Source organism: Saimiri boliviensis, chromosome 10 (genome assembly GCF_048565385.1).
Source record: "Saimiri boliviensis isolate mSaiBol1 chromosome 10, mSaiBol1.pri, whole genome shotgun sequence".
Lineage (NCBI taxonomy): Eukaryota > Metazoa > Chordata > Mammalia > Primates > Cebidae > Saimiri > Saimiri boliviensis.
This window is the reverse complement of record NC_133458.1, coordinates 33,004,396-33,030,958: the sequence shown is the minus strand read 5'-3', so window position 1 is coordinate 33,030,958 and position 26,563 is coordinate 33,004,396. Positions and strand designations below refer to the sequence as shown.

Below are 26,563 nucleotides of genomic sequence, written 5' to 3'. Positions count from 1 at the left end.
GATGAAAGAAAATCCTTCCATGTAACTTTGAGTTATGCAAGTGTACTTGGTTGTTCACTTGGTTTGGAAGACGGAATTCCCAGATATGTAATTATATACCAATTCGTGGCTGTGGCCAATGATTTGCCTGGATTGTCAGGGGCTTGGAAGGAATATAATTGGAAAATTAGTAATAAGAAAATTTGGGAAAGAGGTATGTGAATAAAACTCACTGAATGGGCAAAATAAATAAATAAATAAATAAATTTGGGTCCCATGTGAATACACATCAAGTGATAACCTCAGCAGAGGAGAATTTTAGTCATTAATTAAACAGGATAACCCGTTCTGTGGATACCAGTCAGCCTCTTTCTCCTGCCACCCCTGGCATCACCCAGTGAGCTCCTGAACAAAGTGTATGTGGTGGTAGGAATGGAGGTTATGCATGAGTTAAGCAACATGGACTTCCACTCATCGAGGCAGGCCTGGTTACTCCCGCTGCTGAGTACCCAATCTGGCAGCAGCAGAGATCAACATTGAGTTCCCAGCATACACCATGCCCCAAAGCAATCAGCCAGCCAGCTGGTGACAGGTTGATTACACTGGGCTGCTTCCATCACGGAAGGGGCAGCATTTTGCCCTTACTGAAATAGATACTCACTTTGGATATAAATTTGTGTTTCCTGTATGCAATACATCTGCCAAAAATACCATTCACGGACTTACAGAATGTCTTATCCACTGTCACGGTATTCTTCCACAGCATTGCTTGTGATCGAGAAACTCACTTCACAGCAAATAAAGTATGACAATGGGTCCATACTCATGGAATTTACTGGCTTAACCATATTTTCCTCCATCTTGAAGCAGCTGGCTTGATAGAATGGTGGAATGGCCTTTTGAAGACACAGTTACAGCACCAGCTAGGTGTCAATGTCTTGCAGAGCTGGGACAAAGTTTAGCATCATATGAATTATATGAGTATTTGTCCCATAACCAGGATTCCTGGGCCCAAGAATCAAGGGGTGGACCTGAATTACACATAGTGACCTATTAGCAAAGTTTTTGCCTCCTGTTCCCATGACCTTATGCTCCGCTGGCCTAGAGGTCTTAGATTCAAAGGGAGAAATCTTTCCTTCAGGAGACACACAATGATTCTATTGAACTGGAAGTTAAGACTGCCATTCAGTTACTTTGAACTCCTCATGCCTCTGAATCAACAGGCAGAAAAGGGAGTTACTGTGCTGGCTGGGGTGATTTATTCTGACTAACAAGGGGAAATTGGGCTGTTGCTTCACAGTGGAGGTAAGGAAGAATATATGTGGAATACAGGAGATCCATTTGGGAGTCTCTTAGCATTGCTATGCCTTGGGATTATGGCCAATGGAAAACCACAGCAACTGTCCAGTCCAATCCAGGCTGTACTACTAATGACCCAGACCTTTCAGAATGAACATTTGGTTTGTACCACCAGGTAAAGAACCATGACCTGCTGAAGTATTTGCTGAAAGTAAAGTGAATACAAAATGAATAATGAAGGAAAGTAGCCATGAACACCGGCTATTCCCATGTAACCAGTTATACAAATGAGAAATATAATTGTCATGAGCATTTTCTTCTTGTTCCATTTGGGAACACGCAATGTGTGTGTTCTTCTTTTTGTTCTTCTTTTTTTCTTCCATTCAGGAACACACAATTTGTTGTCCTGAATGGACTCCTAGAAAAGGACATTAGCTACAAACTAAGGAAATCTGAATAATATGTGAACTCTTGTTAGTAATATAGGTGCCTAAATAATAACAAATGAATAAAACTAATGCAAGATGTTATGGGTTTATAAGAGCTCTGTACTATCAACACAGTTTTCCTGCAAATCTGAAACTGTTCTAAATAAAATCTCTCTTTAAAAATAAAAAAAATAAAAATAGCTGCAAACTGCCAGCTAGTTCACGTGAACATTGGTTTTTCTTCCTAAATTCATGTTTCAGAAATAATGTTTTTAAGGATAGTTAGGCTTTCTGACTAGCCTACAAATTTAAAAGTCCATCATGTAGTTAAACTCCCTTAGAGAGCTAACTGTGCTTTTTGTCTGGGAAAAGAAGCTTTGAGAAGAGGAGGGAAAAATACGAGAACTTAAAAATTCCTACCTCTTTTTCTAGGCTCAAGGTGATTCTTGTGTATGTTCTATAAATAAATGTCCTTTTGAAATCACACGTTGCGATCTGGTAGCATTCCTAATTTCTGTTTCCATTATTATGTCTGACATAAACATTCAGATAAGTTCACCAACAAAAAATTTCTGTGCATCCACTCTTAGCTATGTTCTTTGCTAAGTGTTGGGAAAACAGAGAAAATGACATTATGTCTAATCCTAGGAGAAGAGAGCAGGAAAATAGAAGAAACAAAAGAAATGAAGAGTAAATTCCATGGTAACTTTTCTCTTCTTCACTCTACTTGCTTTCACTTCTCTCTAACTCACTTTCAGGTCCTAGTCATGCAGTATCAGAATAACAGAGAACCATGTCCACTATCTTTATATGAATGTACAAGTGCATAAAGGGGACCAGCTGGCTTCATGGTAGTTCAATGGAAGGAGACCTAGGGTATTTCAATAAATGAAAATTCAATTGAAACAATGATGGAGTTGAGCTGCAGAAATGCCTAATCATGTGTAATCTTGTTTCCTATACGCAGAGGTATAATGTCTAGACCAAATTGGGAAATAGCTTTATCATTATACTCTAATACATGTTGCTGCAATATTTTGGGATATTTAGCCTGGAGTTAGACAATTATGACACACTTGGAAACTTTCTTCAAGTCTTTGGTTTTTGGTTTGTCCATCAATCCAAAACTCCCAAAAAATTAGTAACAGAGGTGGTCTTACTGTTTGGACTGTTCTAACAATCTAAGCTATAGAACAAAGAAACGAGTTTTCCTGGGAGATCTGAGTGAATACAATGGTCTCTGTCATTGGAAGTGATCAGGAAGACAATGGTTGGACACCTGTCTAAGATGATCTAAAAGGAATTACTATATGGGCTGGGAGTTGAACCAAGTGACCATTAGTTATCTTCTTAAGCTCTAAAGTTCTATGATTTTAGATTTTTAGTAAGTTGTGTTCTCCAGTGCGTGGAGTAGACACTTCAACAAGACTATTATTAAAACTGTTATAGCACGCCCAACAACATACTTACACAAAGAAACTTAGAAATTCCACTGAATAAATATTCACTCAATAAAGTATATGTTTGGCACTCTGTCAAACCTAGGGTATGAAGCGTTTTCTGAACCCAAAATTTACTTCGAATGCAAATCTTGCATGCTAGAAAGACCTAGAATAACATTCATGTATTTGAATTATTTTACCCATTGAAAATTAACACATAAGCTCTCTATGGCTATTAAATAGTATGCTTCTCAATTTATCTTCAATTTCTGTTTTAATTATTCTTCTGTTTCTGTTTTGTTTGCTATAAATATCAGCATTATGAGTAAGTACTATGATGAATTTTATTGAACTCTTGCTTTCAAGTATTTGGAATCTGATTGCTAGCTCTCTGGTACTCCAGGGAACTCTTTTATTTATTTTTACTTCCTGTTCATTCATTGCTACTAATAAAAGGTTTAAACTAAAATACTCCTTCAGAAATGTATAAGAGCTTATTTAATTTAGTTATTGTTCCTAAAAGTTAGTAGGTAATCAGAACAAAATGATATAAAATTTCCACGTTCTCAATATTATGTTCCCCCAATAATGAATTTTCAATATTTGAAGTTTACAGTATGAGATCCTATAAGGCTACTTTTGTTTTCATTATGGGTATTGATAATATTTTAATAAAATATCTTGTATATAGTATAAACATCTGATGAAATTCCATGAAAAAAGGAGCTGGTTTTCTCATTAATATGGTAAGAACAATTTCTTGGATGGACTGTTGATCCATGGAATCTTTCACCCTTCTTTGGTTAGCTCCTTGTGTCTGTGACACTTATGGCCTCTCAATTCCTTTCTTTGTACAGCTGTTGAGGTCTGCCAGGGTAAGTTACCAGGAAACTTCATCAGGTGATGCTCTGTAGGTGGACCAGAGCAGTTCGCCAAAGGCTTTTCCTGGCTTGAACCAGGTTGAGACTCTAGTAATTCAAGCAGAGTGTCTGGAATTTATTCTTCTAAACGTGCAGTCAATGTATTTTTTATTTTCTGAAGTAATTATACTTACGCTCAAAGCTCTCAAAGCTTTGCTGCTTAGACTCCATGAATGAAGCATCATTTGAAAAGGTATAATAAAGAGATCATCAGTATCACGACAAAAGAATGAAAAATTGATTTTTTTTTTTTTTGATATAGGATCTCGCTCTGTCACCCAGGCTGGAGTCTGTCATAACTCACTGCAGCCTTAACCTTCTGGGCTCAAGGGGTCCTCCCACTTAAGCCTCCTGAGTAGCTGGAACTACAGGCACATGCCACCGAGCCTGGGTCATTTTTGATTTTTTGAACACATAGTGTCTCCTTATGTCACTCAGGCTGGACTCAAACTTCTGGGTTCAAGTGATCCTTTTGTCTTAGTTTCCCAAATTGTTGGGATTACAGGCATGAGCCAGTGTGCCTGGCCTGATTTATTTATTTTTTTAATGAAGAGAAAAAAGTTTTTTAAGAAAAGTTTCATTGTAATAAGTAATCAGGATAAATGGCATATATTAGTTCCGGAAAACTTTAGCAGCCTTCTTACTTCACTGAAAGTGGAATTTATCAACTCAGCTGCTGACAGCTTTCCTCCCATTTAGCCTTTGTTTGAAAAATACAATTAATACTTTCTTGAGTAGTACAAGCTGAGCTGACAAACCATCTTTCAGAGGTGTAAATTCTTGCTTTGGTTGGAAGGCTGGATGTTATTAACTTTCATAATTTCTTTCAACACTTAATTTTCCTTAATCATGGTAAAGATGTATTATTTATTTTTTCTTTTTAGTTGGGAAACTTGATTCACATGACTTTTGCATTTTGTAGAATTTTTAAGAGGTAAGATGAAAATTAAACATTTCTTCCTGTTAAGGATCCATGTTTCTCTCACAGATCCCTTAAGTATATGTAATTTGTTTGATGAATTTTGCAAAGATAATTTAGAAATTAGGAAATAATTCTAGATGTTTTCTTTATATTAAAAAAGTCTCCAATAAAAAATTTCTCTGTCCATATCACAGGTTAATTTACAATTTGGGCTGCTGGTGGCTGGCTTGTGGCCTCAATGTTAAAAATTAGAATGAGGCTAATTCTAGTGAATAGTGGTTCACACAGACAATTGCTATCTTTGTTGGGTCCTCTGGTACCAAGCCTAAGAAGAGGAAAAAAACTAAAAACACCCTGGCAATGTAACAGAATCATCTTTTACTGCCATCTTTCACTTCAGTATAAGATGAGCATGTGTTTGATGCATAGGGGCATGGGAACTATATCCTCTCTTCTTACATCCCTTCAGTAAAGGAGCTTAGCTCCATTAAGTATTGTTCAAGATAGCATATTTAAAATTAACATAAAAGGTAAAAGATTTTAATGCCTTTTAATATAAGGAAAAATTGATTTTATTAAAATGCTTTAAGATACTACAATACAATTACTAATTTATTACTCTAACTCTGTATTGTGAGTATAGCTTCTTTTCCAAGTATATTGATTTTTTAAATGTGTTTTGGAAGTAGGGAAAGAACCAAAGCAGTTTATGAAAATTCTCATTCACCATCCTTCTTAAACAGAACCATGTCCATCATGCTGATGGAGACCATTTCAAGAGTAGAAATTATTTTTATTCAAAGCAGTAGGATTATCCAATGTTTCTTAAACAATGAAAGGCCGGTTATATTTTTCTAACCTGTGTTTTCCTGAGCTGAAGCATGAAATATCAAATATTTATAATAAAGCATTCATAGTTAAGTACACTGGATCATTAAAATGCTGGAAATATTGAAATGGATGATCGACCTTATTGGAGTCCTTGTGTGATACAGAAACTTCTGTATTTACTATTAACAAGAAAAACTCAAAAGATTACAATCCTTTTTAGAGTCAGAGCTCAAATAGAATTGATTTAAAATTTAAAGCACTTCTAATAAGAAATTTCAACATTGTATAAGTTAAACATGGGGAAAAATATATTTGTTTTATGTTATTCTATTAAGAAATTTCTTAGACTCTGAGGTATTTAGTAGAACTCAGAATAAATGTCTCTAAAGATTTAGTTTTAATTTTTGGCTGCTTAGCTCTTATAATGACACTTATTCTGAGTACTATATTAAATGTGCAGTCATAATTATATTTATTTTTCCTAGCTTGTGATATGAGGTATCTGGCATTTTGGCATATTACTCTTATTTTAGAGACAGGGTCTTGCTCTGTTGCCCAGGCTGGAATGTAGTGTTGTGATCATAGCTCACTGCAGTCCCGTACTCTTAGGCTCAAGTGATCCTCCTGCCTCAGCCTCTGAAGTAGCTAGGATTACAGGCACGTGGCACCATATCTGCCTAATTTATTTTTTAATTTTTTGTGGAGACAAGGACTTGCTGTGTTGCCAGTTTGGTCTCGAACTTTTGGTCTCAAGTGATTCTCCTGCCTTGGGCTACCAAAGCGTTGGGATTGCAGATGTCAGCCACGGTGCCTGGCCTTATTCTTATAAATTTAGGATTATCCAACTTGAAGCAAGGTACTGTATTTCAGAGCACCACTTAAATATAAAAGTGTTACATGTCAGGATAAGAACTAGGCTGATGTCAGTTATGCATCCTGCGTGCTTGTTATTTAATACCATGGAATAAGAAGGCAGAGTGAAAGTCTTTTTGCCACTATTGCCTGGCTTTTATGTAGCTACTCTTACATCTATGATGGCAGAATGGAAGAGCAAGATGAACTGTAAAATGAATTCCATAGAAGATCCACTGTGGTTAATAGACCAAGCCACGACAGTGTTGATATTAAGAATGGACACTGGAGTCCAGTATATGTGGATTCAAATCTAAATGCTCAGTAGATGTATGACTTGGGCAGTTATTTAACCTATTTGGGTTTGAATTTTCTTGTCTTCATCCATAAAAGGAGGGCTCTTAGAGGTTTAAGGGAATATATGTGCACATATGTATATATATTAACAGAGATATATAATATATAAACAATTAAGACATACATGTATTCCCTTGAGATATAGATATGATATAGAATGTATTCCCCTAAGACATATATGAATATATATATTCCCCTAAGATGTATACACATATATTTGTATATATTCACATGTATCTTAACTACACCCATACACACACACACACACACACACCTTAGAGCAGTTCCTGGTAGGTGGTGAGTGCTACTTAGATATTAACTCATCATATTGCCATCTCATTTCTGTATTTGAATTACTAATTAGCAACACAATTGAATGATCTGATGGTTTCTTCTTTTCCCTGCTTTTTATCTTAACTATCCCTGCATGTATCTTAACTACACACACACACACACATACACACACACACACGCCCTTTAGAGCAGTTCCTGGTAGGTGGTGCTACTTAGATATTAACTATCATCATATTGCCATCTCATTTCTGTATTTGCATTACTAATTAGTAACACAATTGAATGATCTGATGGTTTCTTCTTTTCCCTGCTTTTTCCTTAAAAGATCAAAGGTTGCAGCAGAATGTCATATTTAAGAAGCTGAGTAAACACAGAATGAGAGGCCCTAAAGCAAGGTACTAAATTAATAGATAGGCTAATCACTTCCTGAATATATACAAACTAGCACTTGGTAGAAATAGCAGAGAAACTGTTAATTGGTTTTTGTTTCAGAGTGATGGATTGATTTTCCAGGGACAGGGCCGATGAGAGCCCTCATAACAATTGCCTCTCATAGCCTATTGCAAATAAGTTTAATCTCATATAAATCAAAACACTAGAACGTAACCATCCCAAGGACAGAGTTTCTGTCTGTGTTGGTTCGCTGCTGTATCCACAGAGTTCAGGCAAGTGTCTGGCAAATAGTAGAGGCTCAGTAACTATCTTTTGAGTGAACTGAATGAATGATAAACCTTGACTTTTCCTTTAAATAGGATTAACATTAAAAGCAAAACAAAACAGCATGCTTTCCTACTTCCTGATGGATTTCTGATGCTGAGAATGCTGTTAGGCAATTAAGCTGGGGTGAAGAGCAGCATGTGAAGGGCACAGTGTAAATGTGTACATTTTGCAAGTATTTCAGAAATCTCGGATTTGGTGAAGTATTCGCTGGAGTCTGTGGTGTGATGTCACACTTAACTCAGATTCATATGTTACATTTGAATTACAAATATTCTGTCCAGCAGCTGCCTGACTATGCTTATACTTTTTCTCCACAGAGTTTTCAGAAATCTTTGATCTGTGTGACCAAGGGTCATAGAAAACTTTTCTTTCTTTCTTTTCTTTTTTTTTTTTTTTTGAGACGGAGTTTTGCTCTTGTTACCCAGGCTGGAGTTCAATGGTGCGATCTTGGCTCACTGCAACCTCCGCCTCCTGGGTTCAGGCAATTCTCTTGCCTCAGCCTCCTGAGTAGCTGGGATTACAGGCACGTGCCACCATGCCCAGCTAATTTTCTGTATTTTTAGTAGAGACGGGGTTTACCATGTTGACCAGGATGGTCTCGATCTCTTGACCTCGTAATCCACTGGCCTCGGCCTCCCAAAGTGCTGGGATTACAGGCGTGAGCCACCGCGCCCGGCAGAAAACTTTTCTTAAGTGAAACTTTCTGCAACAGTTAGCTTATATTTAAGTTTCTATTCATCTTTAAGTAAAGTATTTTGGCTAAAATAATGTTTCACACGATACATTTCACAGGTGAGGTTGATCACATAGCATTACTCTTACTTTAGCTTACAACCTCAATAGTGACTTAAAATATATAACACTCTTATAACTATGTCTAACTTAATCAAATTGAAATACATATTCTTTTCTACTCCTATAGCAAACATTTTTTGAAAACAGAAAAAGTCCCTTTTTACAGCATAGGCAAGCTGATAATCTGAATAGAAAACCACTCATTTCTATACATGAAATTTTCCTAATTGTCTTTGTAATAAAAACTGAGAGGATATTCGTCATCCCTGGCTGAGCTGCACTGAATTCTACTTTTTTATAAATGTAATAAAACAGCAAACAACATCAAAGTACATTATTAATTAGACATGATTTCTTAAAATGGTTTATGTCATCTCATTAAACTTCAGAGCTTGCAGACATTAATAGTAAGTCACCACAAGGCTACCATTGATTTATAATGCACATTACCACATCAGGCCTGGTCTGAGGACTCCGGGCCCAGGAGAAAAAGTCATGGCGGAAATATGCTGAAAACATATCGGTATTCACAGAAAACAATAAGGCTTAATATAATTAGAGTGAACATTCAGGTTCATTTTATTCAAAGGTAATGTTTCTGCCCTTGAAGTTCCATGTAGAAAAGGGTCCTTGGAGTTAGAACACTGTGGAAGGTGATATAATTTCACTTGGCCCTTGGCTATGTAAGGTAAACATTTTACATTATTGCACAGTAACAAAAATTTACAGCCATAGATAATACAGGATCTGATCAACGTTAACACACCTGGCATTTAAGGCTTACCCACATTGGAAAGCAATCATTTCCAGGATGGAGATCAAGTATCTTAACACAGTGTCACCTGTCTGAGTTGCTAGAAAAGATCTCTCATTTAAAAATCTGTTCATAAGACGTGCTTTCACATTTTTCAGCCTCTTTCACTTGTGTGCTAGACGGAGGCACTTTAAGAGCTATTAACTGTAGTTTCAAGAGTACAAGATATTGAGTTTCTTCAGTCATTGGTAAATATGGCAAGGAATTAAAATGAAATTAGATTAAAAAGAAAGTAAACAAATCATCGAATCAGAAAATGTAGCCAAATCTTGTAAAAATCACTGGTCTTTGATTTAAAGATCTCCCCCTCCAGCCCCCCAAATTAGTAGCTATCACTTATCTATGGCCAGATAAGTAAACACTACTAAACCATTCTGATGTTAAGGTATAACGGTTTTGCTGTTTGGGCTTATAAACGTTTTAAAACATTTAAGTACTTTGAATTATATTTTGAGTAATGTTTCAAAGTATATACGGGTTTCAAATAGAAAAACTAAAAGGTGGAATAAAACATTCTGGAAGAGTTTAGTAAAGCGTATAAAAATTAAAAGACTAAAAATCCTACTTCATTTAAAATGTGTAAAAATAAATCGCATTCATTCCTGGGAATCCAGTGACTTTCTCTTTTATTCCTTTCTTCTTTCTTTTCTTTTTTTGGTTTTAGTTAGTTGGTACGTACTGCACCTTCCACAACACGTTAGAAAGTAGGTCCTGGTACACACTAAGGAATATCCAGCCAGGTAAATACATCAGGGTGATGAGGCCCATGAAATTGAGCGGGTAGTGAGAATAGTCCCAGGAACAAGCCCCGCACGTGCGGAGCCCCAGACCCCAGGACAGCTCCCACACGTAGATGAAGATCACGTAGATGGGCACCCGCTTCCAAGTGCCCCAACCGCGGCTGTAGTGGAGATGGAAGTAGAGCTTTTCGACCACGAAACTGCAGCTGCCGTACATAAGGAAGGACCAGAGCGACGTGTGGCCGCTAGTGGTCCCGTCCCCCTGCCCAAGTACGTTGAAGAAGAAGGTAAAGAAGATCTCATCCAGAAAGCCATGCATTCCAAAGAAAAGAAAGCGGAGTGGGTCGGGCAGCCCCTGGCTGGGGGCTCCCCCGGCGCCCCTGGGGCCACGGGGTCGTCGCCGCCGGGCTCCGGACGCAGTAGGGACCCGGGCGCCAGGAAGGGCGGGGAGCGCGCCCCTCCGCTGCTGCTGCTGCTGCCGCCTCTGCAGCCCGTACCGCAGGCGCAGGAAGCGCTTCAGGAACACTTGGCAGTGGTAGAGCGCCAGCACGTACTGCAGCGCCAGGTCCAGCGCCCCTGGAGTCGCCGCGCCCCCCGGCCCGCCGCCCAGGCTGAGCAGGAGCGCTTGGCCCGCTAGGGTCTGCAGTCCCACGTGGGCCGAGGGGTAGAGGAGGAAATTGAAGACGAAGGCGCTGGGACAGCGCCGCTGCTGCAGGTAGACCTTCTCCAGGGCGAAATGGGTGAGCGAGTGCAGCAGGCAGCGGTAGGGAGAGGAGAAGCCTAGCATGCGCAGGTCCGGGCTGCGAGCGAAGCGCCGGGCAGAGGACACCAGCACGTCCAGGGTGATCCCGTGCATTCCGTAGAAGTAGAGGCGCATCCAGGCGGGCAGCGTGGCGCTCTCGGCCGGCGCTTCAGCAGTGGACAGCGGCTCGGGGCAGTCGGCGGCCGCCTCGCTTCCTGGCCCGCCAGGGGCACCCGGACGCCGCGCCGCGCAGCCCCTCGGTGCGGGGCCCTCGCTGTCCACATCGCTCCCCGCCATGGGCTCGGAGGCTGGCCGAACGCCCCAGGCTGCACCGCCGTCGCCGCCGGGTGCGCGGAGCTGCTGGGCCGAACTGCTGAGCTCCGCGCCGCCTCCGGCCGCTCTCGGCCCCCGGGGGGCGCGCAGGGAGCTCCGTCCCGGCCGCGGTCCCACAGTAGCCGGGGCTGGTGCGCTTAGGGGACGCGCGGGCCGTCCGGCTAGCGGAATACCCCCGCCGTGGCCCCGCAGCGCCCTCCCTTCCAGTCCCGGGCGAGGTGCACCCCGCCGGCGCCCGCTCTCGCGCTCACCCTGCGCGGCCTAACGGGCACCGCGGCCCAGCAAGTGGAGGCGGCGCCGGGGCTGCGAGGGGAAATGCAGAAGCTGGTGCCAGCCCCATCCCCTCCGCGGCTCAGCCTCGCGCCTCCGCTGCAGGCTCCGGGAACGCAACGCGAGCAGTGGCGGCCCTGCCCCCGCCCTGCCAATGCCCCTCTCCGCCTGCCTCGACCTCTCCCGCCTTCGCAGGCCGCCTCCACGCGCCCGCCGGCCCAGCCCTCTGCACTGAGTCCCGCAGGGTCTGCTCAGGAAGGCCCGGCCCTGCTTCTTCCTCCCCGTGCGCCCGCTCGGGCTCCAGCGGTGCCGGGGGCGCTTGCTGGGCGGAGGCACTGAGTGGAGAAACACCTAACAGGTGTGACTGCCAGCTGATGGACATTCCCTGCGTCGTGGCAATCAGGGCCGGGGCCTGGCTGGCGGAGACGAATGGCTGAGTGCCAAGGGCCGGAGGCTGGGCTCAAGACCAAAATATGGTGCTGTATACTTAATGTTCTTATTCAAAGCCAACTACGTCCTAGTCATAGAGAGTAAACTCGAGACTCCCTGCCTGCCCGCCCCTGCGTTACCCTCCATCTAAATTGCTGCCGCGGGGCCTGATCCACTTTTCCAATCTCTTTCTTGGCCCGTCTTCTTTCCTGGGTTTATGCAGGGCCAAGGACAGAGATTCGACGTCCTCCAGAATTTATAAAATGATTTCAGGCCAGTTGGGTTGGGTTGGGGTGTGAAGAAGAGGAAAGGCTTTGTTCTGGCTACTGTGAGGTCTCGTGTGGGTAATGGTACCTTGTCCTGGCACACCCCGGGGCTGGGGTCTTCTTTTGGCAGAACTAGGTCATCCCAGAAATGGGGAGTGACATAGAAGGCCAGAATTTTTCTTTTTCTGCTCCTTCTCTCCTTCCCTTCCCCTTTCCCCGTTCTCCCCTCCCTCACTCCCTACTTTCTTTCTTCCTTTCCTTCCTTGGTTGAGAGGGTGGAAGGGATTCAGAATATTGGTGTGTTGGTTCCACGGTTCTCTCCAATTTTGAATCAGTCTTGGAATTGGAAAGAGCCTCGGGGGTGCAGTATTACCGATTACCTCCCTCTTTCTTCTCCTTCCCCCAAGTTAATGTGCAGATAGGTAACAGTTCCCTGTTAGAGTTTAGATCCTCCCTCTATGAAAGGCTTTCTGGGGATTTTTTTTTCCCCTTCTGGCGAATAGACATAATGAGGCTGATCCTCTATTTCTAAGGCAACCTCCCCCTCACGCTGTCTCCTTGCTTATTTCTACCCCTCACGTTCCAATCTGTGGTAGCTAAGTTGACTGAATTAGAAGAGAAATTTTCATGTCAGGGACAGGAATGTCAGGAAGTGGTTTCATCAAACCTGTTGCACAACAGGTTTGACCTAGTTGCCCAAGTGCCTGAGCAAATACAGTGAAGAGAAATAATGTAAACATTTTTGTGAGCACCTTGCTATATATAAGATGCTATGCCTACACTGGGAAAATGAAGGGTATCTTAAGATGTTCTCTTTAAGAGGTGTGTAATCTAGTTAAAATGATAATAATCTATTATATCTGTATAAAGCCTACTTATGATTATTATCAATAATAAGTAATTATGATCATCGAGTAGTACATACTAGATGTTTGTACTGCTAGATAAATGTTTGAGTTTTTATTTCATTAAATAAACTCAATCCTGGGCCCAATTTAAATCAGATATTAAAAACAAATGCACTCTTTCTCCATAACTGCTGTTTAGACAAGGGAAAGCACTTCATCCTAATAGCATAAACGTAGCCATTCAAACATGTGTATGCTAACTTGCTCTATTAAATTTGAATTGTTTTCAAATAGTAAATTAAACTTCAAGGGCCCAAGTCTTCTATTTATTCTAACTTTTCTTAAGTATGTAAGGAAAACTTTGAAAGGTCTGATTTTGTAGTCCAGCCTAGAATTCATCCCAAGGAGTGTAGGAAAATCTTTTGGTTAAAAAAAAATAGAGCTATATTTTTAATTTCAGCATTTAAAAATGTATTTGGTATACCTTATATATTTTATAAGTTACACAGTATAATAGAACATGTATAAAATTTATATGTGTATATGTATATGAATGAAACTTTTAAACTCCCTTCATCATTTCATTTCTTTGAGGAGAAGGGGTTTTGGTTTCTATGACCTACCTTGGGGAAGAGAGATTCTAGTTTCTTTGGCTAGCCTCAGTCTGAGAGACTGTAGGTAGGAGAATGTCAGAGAAAAACTTTTGTTTCTCAGGCTGCTTCCGAGGCCTTCATTGTGGGGTCTTGTTTTCTGAATCCCAACATTGCATTAGGTTGCAAAGGTACATCTGTAAACCCAGCAACTTTGGGAGTTGATAGATATAATAATGAAGGGAATTTAAAAGGAAGAAACAGGAAACTACAGTGAAACAGCATCACTGAGATTCCTTAGGTCTGGGTCAGTCATTCAAAGAATACTTTGGGACATTTTTCATCTGTGGCAAACACAGGCATCTTTGACCTCAGGGGCCAAGAAACTGTTTGGGAAACTATCTTTGTAATGGTGTAATAGTTCATGTGGCACAAACACTGACTGGTCAAGTTGGCTATAAATTGGTAATATCCCTGGAAGCAGGGTCATCAGTGTGACTAAGGAGAAATTTGAAAATTAGTGCAAGGGTCCTTTGGAGGATTGTGATCATTAATCTAATTCAATTAATGAATTGTTGCCTAGTGGCCATAAGTTCCAGGTTGCCTTTTAGATGTATGGCAAGCCTGAGACCTTTCATTGCACACAGAAAAACAGACATCAAGTACATGGAGAACATAACATTAAGGAAATAGGTAAAGGGAAGTTCAAACTGGGTAATATTAATGTAATGATAGAGAAAACAGCAGTTATATTAGCAGTAGATATACACAACTACAAACCTTTCTTTTCTTTTTCTTTTTCTTTTTCTTTTTTCTTTTTTTTTTTTTTTTTTTTTTTTTTTTTTTTTTTTTTTTTTTTTTTTGAGACAGAGTCTCCCTCTGCCTCCCAGGCTGGAGTGCAGTAGTGCCATGTTGGCTTACTACAGCCTTGACCACCCAAACTCAATTGATCCTTCTACCTCACCCCACAAGTAGCTGGGACTACAGGCATGTGCCACACACCTGGCTATTTTTTTTTTTTGAGACAGGGTCTCCCTATGTTGCCCAGGCTAGTCTAGAAATCCTGGACTCAAGTGATCATCTCACTTTGGCATCCCAAAATACCTGGATTACAGGCATGAGCCACTGTGCCCAGCCTAAACCTTTCTTATTAAGAATAAAATTATACACACATGCTTATCTCTTATATACTGTAATTATTAGACTAAGAAGGAAGACGTCTATCCAAGAAGGCTTTCAGTCCTTGAGTATTTGCTACCTAAAAATATCACGTAAATAACTCATTGGTAAGGCAAAGCTAAACTTGTGGCTTCCCATGGAAAGGGAGCTGTTTACTTTGACAAAGTTTTAATAACATCTTGGAGAGGGAGGGCAAAGTTAGGCTATTTATGAGGTTTTTGGTGCCTAGTTTAAGACGGGTTTTTCAACATGAGGGCTTGATGAGAGTTAGGTAATGATTATGATATATTGGTTTGTAATTGGTGGATGCAGCAAGGACAGTGTTTTGAGGTGAGGGTTTCAAAAAGAGTGTTGAGAAAAAGTAGTAAACTTTTCTCTCTCTGGGCCAAGGCTTCTTGCAATACTAGTACAGTTGTACTATTACAAGAATAATACTTCATGTATGATTACATGAAGCCCTGCCCCAGGGAAATAATGACATTGTAATAGTAAACCTATGTTGAAGAAGACAGATTGTAAAGTAACATTCATGTAGACAATAAGCTGTGTGAGTGTAGGTGGTTTCAGGTTCGCACAATCTAATGTCAACACAAGTTTTAAACTCATAATTTGAGTAAGGACAGGTAAAGATAATAAAGAAGTAAGACTGGCACTTTGAGTTTACCTAGAATTATGCTCATCCCAGTATGTGTAGTAGAGTGGGGGTGAAGGGAGAGGAGGTTTATGGTGAAGGGAGAGAGGTTTATTGACTGCAATAAAACCATACCTGCATACTAAAGATATAAAACGTTTGTATGCCTATCCTTATAGTTTCATTTATTTTTCTAATATCTTCTTTTTAAATTTCATTTGTTGTATACTAAAGTTTCAAATTGAAGAACTCCTATATGTTGTTTGAACATCAGTGAGGGCAAATAGACTGTCAGGAGGAGACTATTAGTGCTCCTGGCAAAATGCGGGAAGATCATATAGGAGCATGTAAACTTTTTGGATACGATACTATTAGGAGATTATCTTGGAAATCTGCCCCATTTTTCCTATTGTATATCTTTACAAAGCTCTTCTTTATACTATACTCCTTTTATTCCTTATGATAATTTAGTTAATGGGGAGACATGTTGACATCAGGAGTTTTCTTCCTTTTCCTTTTGTACCTCTTCCTCATAGCTTTTTGTGCTCTTTTATATTATTAATTTTTAACTCCACGCCTTCTCTTCTGTTTCTCTTCTGGCCCTGAAATTTCTTGGAGCGCCTACTTTTCATTAGGAATCATTACTTACACTGAGGATTATTTCTGAGATTTCATGGAGAGGGGCTTCTAGGGAACAGATATTGAATACATTATTTTAATTCATAGAGATGAAGAAAATGAAAGGTAATGAGTTACTTTGGAAGAATTTGCTTAAAAAGTAAAATTTTACCTTGAGCAAGATTCAGATCAGGAGCACTCCCTTTGCATAATTTCCGCCTGCCTGCCAGTGCCTTATCCTGGGTTGTCCAGGGAGATTATTTTCCCCAACCCAGTCAATTCCATTATGTTTCCAAAGGAAGTATTTTATTTGGAATAATAATGCTCCCTTACATTAGGGGTTTACTTTTAATATAGAAGCTTTCTGAAGAGATACTTTCACAGTTAATAGATATCACTTAATTGAATATCTACATATAGCTGTGCAGTTCACATTAGTAATTCATTAGTATTGGTAATTCATATAACTTCTGTCTCTCTCCCATTAAAGATGTTGAAACTGAGGCTCAGAAAAATTACTTGCCCAAAGTCTTATAGCTAATAAATCCAAAGCCAAAGCATATGCAGCCATTTCCACTTGACACCAAAGCTTTCTCTGCTACGCTGTGCTACCTCTTCACTTCATATTGAAGTTATCTTGAATGAGTTGTAGTAGCATATTTGGTAAGAAAAGAGATCAATTCTGTTTAGAGTTCTTCTAGCGAGTACTAAATTACCCCATTCTTCCCAGTCACTCCCTTTCTTTTGTTATCATGCATTTCATTTTAATCAACAATCTACATAGTCATTTCATATCTTTTTTGTTCCTGTATCTTTACTTATTTTATTCCATCTTTACTTCTGGGTTTCTTCACAAATTAGTAAATGGCTATGTGGAAGGGATCACTGTCTGTTACTGATGTGAGAATAAAAGGTGTTGGAAATTAGATAATATGAAAATGAGTATGTAAAGCAGCAAGTATTCCTGTCAGCTGTTGATATATGTTTACTAGATACTGAAGTTAAGCAAAAACATACCCTGCTGTTCCAGTTGTTAACACTCCTATTCATGGTTATCATAATTTGAAAGAGCTTGGTTAGGTTCAGTGCAGTGACTTAAATAAATTTGCATATGTTCTTCTTTTAACAGTCCATTTATACAAGATGAATCCCCAATGCATATTCATATTTTCTGTATAGAAAAAGTATACAAGTAACTAAATATGATTGTTCATCTGGAGGCTTTGGAAAAGATCCGCCCAATTTTTCAAAGCCTCATCTGGTAGTGAGGTGTGATGGCAGGCAGATAAGGGTAACTGAACAAACACCTCAGTCAAAAATGCAGTTTATGAAATGGAAATAAAGTCTCATGAATTTTTGGACCCTGTCTTGTTTGTTACATTTATTAAGTCTCTACTGCATTCTAGTTATTCTGTTGTGAACTGCAGATACAAAGCTGAATACATGGATCTTGTCCTCTCACTTAAACCACAGTTTAGTCTAAAGTGTTAATTTTTAATCATTATGAGCAAGCTAAGTTCTGGATAGAGAGAGATGTATATAGAATAGTAGGCTTGCAGCTCTGGGGGGATCTGATTTGATGCCAGCATGCAAGGATTGCCAAGTCCCATTCTCTTAAACAAACCAAACAACTGATGTCATTAATATGCAGAGCGGGACAGAGTACCTGTGGTTGGTTGTTCACCTTACCCTGATCTGTTGTCTGTCTCACAGTCTGCTCTAGAGGTAGGTAGATAGGTAGGGGCCAGTGGGATTTGTTTGCTACTTCAAGTGAAAGTACATTAACACCATAATGAAAGATCTTTCCTTTTACACTATAGTGATACAAAATTACTTAAATCCAATCTGCTCTGGGAGAAGATTTATTTTATTATTATTATTTTTTGAGACAGAGTCTTGTTCTGTCACCCAGAATGGAGTGCAATGGCACAATCTCAGCTCACTACAACCTCTGCCTCCCATGTTTGAGCAATTCTCCTGCCTTAGTAGCTGGGATTACAGGTGCCCACCATCACGCCTGGCTAATTTTTGTATTTTTAATGCAGATGGGGTTTCACCATGTTGGTCAGGTTGGTCTCAAACTCCTGACCTTCCTGACCTCAAGTGATTTGCCCTTTTCAGCCTCACAAAGTACTGGGATTATAGTGAGGCTGATTTTATGGTAAAAATTAATCAACAGGAATAAAAATAATATATTTTATAGTTTAATACCTAGTTATTACATTTCTTAAATTTTTTAAGTCATTTTCTAATTTTGTCCTCAATCTTGTGATGACAGGGCTATTTTTATAATTCATACTTATCCGGAAAATGTGGAGTACTAAAATGCACATGCACTGTTAGTGGCAGAATTGTTTCTCATTTAAAATCCAAGCTTCTTCCACATTGGCTGCGTGAAAGGAGCTCACTGATCAGGGCTGTCTTAGTCTGTTGAGGCTGCTGTAAAAAGTACCATAGACTGGGTGGCTTATTGACAGCAGAAAATAAAAAGCAAAACAAATACATACCACCCACGAATGCAACCCAGAGCTATCCACGTTTAATGTTTTACTATGTAGCCTTTGGACAATCTTATAGTATCACCAAAGGAGATTATATTGTGTTCCTTTGGTAATTTATAATTTGTTCTTGTCATTGATTAGAGAGCATCTTTTCATTTGATAGTTTGCATCATTTGTGATGATTATAAAGAATCCCTTTATACAGATATTCTGTAATTCAGTTAGCCAAGCCTCACAATCTTTTGTTATTATAAAATTCTATGTGGTAAGCATTCCCTTTGTCATCTTTTTCAAGCAACCAAGTTTATTCACCTGTAATACACTCCTCAACTTTCAGTTGAAGGATCAAATATATGTACATTTTAAGGCTTTAGTTATTGTTACTAAATAGCTCCCCAGGAGCCTTGCTGGAACCTTTGAACACATTAGTAAAGTATATACAGGCTGAGTATTCCTTATCTGAAATGCTATGGACCATGAGTGCTTGGGATTCTGGATCTTATTGGATTCCGGAATATTTGTGTTATTTACCAGTTGAGCATCCCTAATCTGAAAATCCAAAGGCAAAATGCTTCAATGAGAATTTTCTTTGAGTATCATGTTTGTACTCAAAAAAGTTTCAAATTCTGGAGCACTTCAGCTTTCAGATTTTTGGAATAGGGATACTGAACATGAATTTTCCACTGATGGGACTACAGAGTCATGACTGGACAGGGATGGTCTTCTAGTAGAAACTTTGAGTTGAGAATGTGTGTTTGGGATATACAGTACTATGGGTTGCACTGGGTGGACACTAACAAAGGTGACCTTTGAAAAAAATTAATAAGGTTAAATAAAATATAAATGTATTACTTTGAATAATATACTGTTACTTCCAATTCTCCATGGATAAAATTCCATTTCTCATCTCTCTCTCTAAAACAAATACTTCCTTTCCCTCCCTTTCTCTCTTCCTTCATTTCATTTTGCATGCATACGAACATTTATTACTAGTTATGCCAGAGCCTTTTTATGCCATAGCTATGAAGCTATGCCACAACCAGAACATGGTCTTTAGGCTTCAGAAGTTTGCAGTCAAGTCAGGGACGTGAGTAAGTTAACAGTGACCACCACACTGAATAATAAATATTATGGAAGACAAAAAGCACTGCGTGTATTTGTGCATGCAGGAGGGGATCTGACTGTAATTGAGAGAACTTCACTAGGGTTTTCTTATTTTCCTAATATACTAACCTTGACTTCTTAATATCTCTCAACTCCCATATTCAGCAGTTGTTATGTCCTATCTAATTTTATTCTCCAATATTTCTCTAAGTGCATTTTCATCATCTGTTGTCTCCTTTCCATTTTCAATACTATCACCCTCATTCAGACCTTTATCACCTCGGCCAGGACTATTCCAACACCAACCTAATTCATGTACCCAGAACAAATTTCTTGATCCTTCTCTGGTCTGTGTAACCCTCCTAAATCAGTACTGTGAAGATTTTATTCCCTTGGTCAAAAATCTTCAAAGGATTTTTAATGACCTATTGCAGAAAACCCAGATCCTTAGCTCAGCAATCAAGATCAAATAGTGATCTATTTTTCCAACCTTATTTCTTTTACTTATCTTCAATAACCTCCGTTGGACCCCTCCTACTTGGGCAAATCCTATCCATCCTCCAAGGCCTGTTCATATTGACACATTCTGTAAAGCTGGGTCTGACTATATACCTGGCTAAAGCATTCCAGTTGTTGGTGCATAACTCTAGGGGAGGCTGGGCACAAGTGTGGATTTATTTTAGAATTTAGCTTTTATTTAATTTTGAAAATATGCAATACTTTCAAATCTTTAACATTTGTAAGGTAAAAAGGCTATGCAGAGAAAAACGTCCCTGTAATATCTGTCCTCCATCCACTCATATTCCTTCTGGGATAATACTATTAGTATAACATTAATTTTTGGCTGTTCATGTAGAGACATTCAATACAAGCATACAATATATGCTTGTATTTATTCCATATACAGGTGAAGAGAAGCCCCCATACCATTTTAATGCCAATATTAATATGTTGTATACTTTATTCTGTACCTTATTTTTTTCACTTATTTTGTGGAGAAATTATTTCAGATCTATACGTAAAGAGCTCATCATCAGTGTTTTTGAAAAACTGCTTAACGATATTACATTAAGGGAATCATTACTCATCTAACCAAGGTCCCTACTGATAGACATTGAAATGGTTTTCAATCCTTTGTCATAATAAAAAAAATGATATAATATAAAAGCCTTAAACATAAGTCATTACTTGTGTAGGAGTACATATGTTAATGATAAATTTTAAGCAGTGAGGCTGTTATGTTTTTAGGTAAAAGGTTGTGTACATCTGTAGTTTTGATAGATATTGACAAATTGTCCTCCTAAGAAATTGCATCAATTTGTGCTCTCATCAGCAATTAGAAAATGGTCTATCTCCACACACCCTTGCCAAAGATGTCTTATTATGCTTTTTAAAATATGCCAATCTAGTAGGGTAAAAAATAGTATCTAATTGCAGTTTTAATTTTCGATGATCTTACCATATTATAAGTGCAGTGGGGCATTATAGAGAATTTTTTGTAGAGAAGAACTATTTGTTTTTCTTCTGTGAACTATCTGTTCGAATCCCTTTCCATTGGGTTAATAGCCTTTTAAAAACTTATTTGCAGCAGCTCCGATTTATTAGAGAAATTTTTTCATCATGTGAAGCTCAAGACTACTGAGTCTGAAGTTTTTTATTTTTTACTTTTAGACAGGGTCCAACTCTGTTGTCGAGGTTGGAGTGCAGTGGTGTGATGACAGCTTACTGCAACCTCTGCCTCCTTGGCTCAAGCAATCTTCCCACCTCAGCTTACCAAGAAGCTGGGACTACACCACCATACCTGGCTAGGTTTTCTTTTTTTGTATTTGTTTTGTAGAGATGAGGCTGGGTCTGAATTTCATGTTCCCACCACTATATTAGGCAAATAAACAAAACATAATTTCTAATGATAGTGTCTCAGAACATACAAATCCTTTGCATTATTTATCTGCTTGTGTATAATGATACTTCCTATCATTTGTTTCCCTATAAGTTTATTTATTCCCTGAAATTAGTTTACAGTGTTGATGAATTTAAACTTTCCTCTAATATTCCTTATTTCTGGAACCTTCCAAAAGTCAATTGAAAATAATTTTACCTCTAAGAGGACTCCATACCAAAAGACATTTTTCTTTTCTGAAACAAAGTAATGTGAAAAACTCATTCTCAAGCCATATACACTGGTAAATTTGCAATCACCGACAGTACTTAGGTAAAAGACTGGGAGAAGAATCTTAAAGATTCCCACTGTAGAGTGGGAATAATTTAGTGTTGGTGTTACAGGTAGATAGGCATGAGTGAGACAGGAGAGGACTCTTCCCCCAACCCACCAGAATGTCTGGTGATGGTTCGGCAACAGAGATATCATTTCCTGATGGTTCACGCCTGTTAACATCAAAATGTTAACTAAATGCAGACCCCAGGGAGAAGCAATTTCGTAGGCATGCACTTTAAGGGACAAAAGCGTCAAAGCATGGCATTCGGATGCACAGCACTAGGAAAGGGAAGAAAGCCTCAGACGCGCATGCGTGTAACGTAACTTCCTAAACACACTGCTTGGCATGCGCAGTTCCAGAGGGTAAGGAAAGCACTGCGCATGCGGGAAACCCGCCGAGGGAAGAATCATGGGAAAGAGGAGAGCATATAAAGATCAAGGCAGAAGACCCCTGTTTTTGCTCTTTTTCTCTGTTGGACCTTCAGGTATGTGCTTGAGTTTCTTCCAAGTGAATTTTCCTTTCTTTCCTGTTCTAAAGCCTTTTTAAACTTCCACTCCTGCTTTGAAATTTGCCTTGGTCTGTTTTTCTGCTTTATTCCCCTCACTCGAATTCTATCTTCTGAGGAGGCAAGGACTGAAGTTGCTATGGACTCCTATGGATTCACTGCTGGTAATTCGAGGTAACTTGGATCTCTGCCACCAGTAACACTGGGATATTAAGACTGTAAAGAAAGGCATAAGGATTCAGGGTTATATTTGGCCTGCAAAAGAAAATATCCAGAAATAAATTCTCTTTAAAACACCGTTAGGATTTCACAATAATGTATCTCTTTCTTTTGAATCTAAGCATTTTGGGCACCCAATGTTTTTTGTTTGTTTGTTTGTTTGTCTGTAATAGTAAGTTGTTTTGCCTGAGCTCCTTTCTCTTCAGACCTAACCCATGGTAATCATCTTGCTCTGAATTTACCTCTCTAGGATGGTGTACCCCTTCCTGTCTGCTTTTCCACTGGGGCTTTCCCAGAAAGAGACCTACGGCACTACTGTTTCCCATGTCCCCCTTGTCCACAGATAAATTTTATTGGATTATGGCTAGCCAAAAACAAATTCTGAAAACATAGAGAGTAGATTGTAATTGAGAAACCGTTTGTTTTCAAGTTATTCATGTCGGCTTTCGGCAATAACACAAAACTCTCTTTGTCCTTGAAAACAGAAAGAACCTCTTAACTTATCAAGGATTTAAATCTTCTCAAATATGGTGGGATGGGGTGCTTGGTGGGGGCTATTAATGCATGAATCCTGGCCTGGTACTTGGAAAGTGCTGTGAAAAAACTCATTCTCAAGCCCCATATGCTGCTAAATTTGCAACCACAAACAGTACTTAGGTAAAAGATTGAGAGTCATTAAAGAATCTGCAAAGATTTACAGTGGGAATAATTTAGGGGTTTGGGATATTAAGTCTAAAAGAAAGGCATAAAGACTCAGGGTTATATTTAGCCTGCAAAAGAGAAGTTGCCAGAGAACTTTAATAATGTTTCTAGGTTGTAAAATAAACATGAAAAAGATTGTGCCTCTGTGGCCTTTATCTGAGGATAAGGGAAAAATGAGTATGTAAAACATGAGGAAGAATTTAGGTTGGAAACAAAATAACACTTTGATTGAATATGTTCCTCATTTAGAAATAAAAGTCCACTTTTTTCTACATATATTTTAATCAAAAGTTAAACAAAGAAAAGACAAATTTTCATGTGTATGGGGTTGCTTTGGAATGGTCAGAGAGCTAGATACTTTCCTAAAGTTTGGTGATCATGAGCGTGGCCTCTGCCATCGGATTGCTTTGACTAAATGCTAGCCACACTGCTTTCTGTTTGTATGACCTTGGACAAACCTTTATCGTAGCTTCTCCTTGCTTCATTTCTAAAGTGAGATGAGCGTGTTCATCAACTAGTATTGTTCATGGGAATTTAGATAACGTGTCAAAGTTATAATCTGGTTTTCTTTTAAAAGGCAGAGCATTCAAATATTAGTGGTCTAAAGAGACAAATCATTTTTCTCTTATGAATACTTTCTAGTACATGTCTTGAACTGGCATGGTGCCACTCAGTTTCTGGTATCCAGATCTCGTCTCATCGGGATGCTTTATTGTATGTGACTTACATTCCTAAGTACGTATATACCTATTCTAGCTGTCTAGCCATTGTCTGTATTCTAGTTACCAGGCAGGATAAGAAGGTTCTTTCCTGAGAACAGTACCTGAAAGTTGCACTTTCACTCCCAGCCCCCTGGTCAGAACTTAGTGGCATAGTGACCCTTAGCCACTGGGGAGGCTGGAAAGCATAGTCTTGCTTCTAGGTAAAACTATATCCAACCACTAATCATGGCTTCTATTAGTATAGATGAAGGAGATTAATATAGATAAACGTCATTGTTGAGGGAGAACAGATATTTAGGAGTTAGCAACTTCGGCTCCAGTGCACAAAATACTTAGCACAGAAGCTGGCAGTGAACAAAAACCCATGATTGTTATCCTTGCAAACTTAGATTCACATATCTAGTATCCTATCAGCTGTTTTCATCTTGTTCCACAGGTGCTGTCGACTCAACGTTTCTAAAAATGAAGCCATTATTTCACTCTGTATTACCTCTCTTCCCCTGTTTACCTATTCAGAGGACGTTCAAAAGCTTCAGTTTTGTGTTCTTAGTCTCAGATAAAGGCTTCATCACCCACCCCTCTTGGAGTTTTTCTCTACTACATCTCTTGCTTCACTCACTACATCTAATCAGTTTTAAAGACCAGTGGTTCTCTTTGGAAAATGTCCCTCAGGTATGTCCTTTTCTCTCCACTCTCACTGTCCATTACCTTCACAACTCTAGAATGGTTCACAAGGCCCTTTATAATCTGACTCCAATTTATTACTCATCTCAACACATCTCATATTCCTGGGGGAAAAAAGATGAGAAGCAAATATTTTATTTATTTATTTGTTTATTTATTTATTTGACAGGGTCTCACTCCAGTTGCCCAGGCTGTAGTTCAGCGCTGTGATCTCAGCTCACTTCAGCCTTGACCTCCCCAGCTTCCGTGATCCTCTCACCTCAGCCTCCCAAGTAACTGGAACTCAGGTACGTGCCATCACGACCAGCTAATTTTTTTGTATTTTTAGTAGAGATGGGGTTTCATCATGTTACCTAGGCCAGTCACAAACTCCTGAATTCAAGAAATCTGCCCACCTCAGCCTCTCAAAATGCTGGGATTACAGATGTGAGCCACAGTCCCCTGCCTAGAAACAAATATTTATATTTTGACTGTTTCAGGCAAATTTTGAACAAAACATTTATTTAATAAAAGATTTGGCCGGGCGCGGTGGCTCAAGCCTGTAATCCCAGCACTTTGGGAGGCCGAGGCGGGTGGATCACGAGGTCGAGAGATCAAGACCATCCTGGTCAACATGGTGAAACCCCGTCTCTACTAAAAATACAAAAAACTAGCTGGGCGTGGTGGTGCGTGCCTGTAATCCCAGCTACTCAGGAGGCTGAGGCAGGAGAATTGCCTGAACCCAGGAGGCGGAGGTTACGGTGAGCCGAGATCGCGCCATTGCACTCCAGCCTGGGTAACAAGAGGGAAACTCCGTCTCAAAAAAAAAAAAAAAAAAAAAAAAAAAAGATTTAATGTTTAACAAAGATTGGAATGAAAAATTCAAGTAAGCAACCAGTTTTATGTTGCTGTAGGCAATGCAATATCCAAAAAGCTTTTCTAAATAGGACACTTCTACATGTCTCCCAAAAAGGTAAAAAATCTGGTAAGAAAATAAAGATAATCTGCATTCTAATCCTCCCCTTAAAGCTAACAGACTCACAGGAATGTGAGAACATTTGAGAGTTACCAGCTTCTTTTTCATCTTTTCTCCCATACTCTGTTAAGGATTTGCAAATGACCCATAAATGAATTACTCTCTTGTGATAAAAATAAACTTGCTTTGTAAGCAGTTGAGCCCTAGCTATTTGGTTGTTATAACTTTTTTTCATTTTTTTCTTGTATGATACTTATCTTAGACTGTTGTAAGTTTTTAATCACTTTTCTTTCTTGTCTGTTATATGTTGAAACTTATTTCCTTTGGCACTAAAGAAAAAAATCAGCCCGTAAATCTATAAATGAAAACAGATATGTGAGTAAAGTTATAAATGAAAGTTGGCTAATTTTTGTAGACACACTTTAGTTAAACCTTTTACCGATTTCAAATTTAAGGAATGGTTAAGTTAAAGTGATTCTGTTATGATGGAAATTTGAACTGATATATTTCAGTCCAGAGTTACTCTATTTACATTTACACTCTCTTGATTTTATATGTCACATGAAGCATATATAAGTAAACATATATCCTTATTGGCTAAAAGGAAATACATTTCCCAGTCTATTGTCTTATAAGCCACTAATAGGTGTATATTA

At 39.2% G+C, this 26,563-nt stretch overlaps 1 protein-coding gene across 1 annotated transcript; it reads right to left on the bottom strand.

Moving 5' to 3' along the window:
- Nucleotides 1-9,394: 9,394 nt before the first annotated feature.
- Nucleotides 9,395-12,057, bottom strand: TMEM229A (transmembrane protein 229A). The gene has a single exon (XM_010343462.3). It carries the CDS (start codon nucleotides 11,430-11,432, stop codon nucleotides 10,314-10,316), a length of 1,119 nt encoding a protein of 372 aa, XP_010341764.2. The 5' UTR covers nucleotides 11,433-12,057; the 3' UTR covers nucleotides 9,395-10,313.
- Nucleotides 12,058-26,563: the final 14,506 nt, after the last annotated feature.

Bases quoted from the DNA above. Each gene is read 5' to 3' on its own strand.
- TMEM229A (XM_010343462.3), bottom strand. From the start codon at position 11,432: ATGGCGGGGAGCGATGTGGACAGCGAGGGCCCCGCACCGAGGGGCTGC.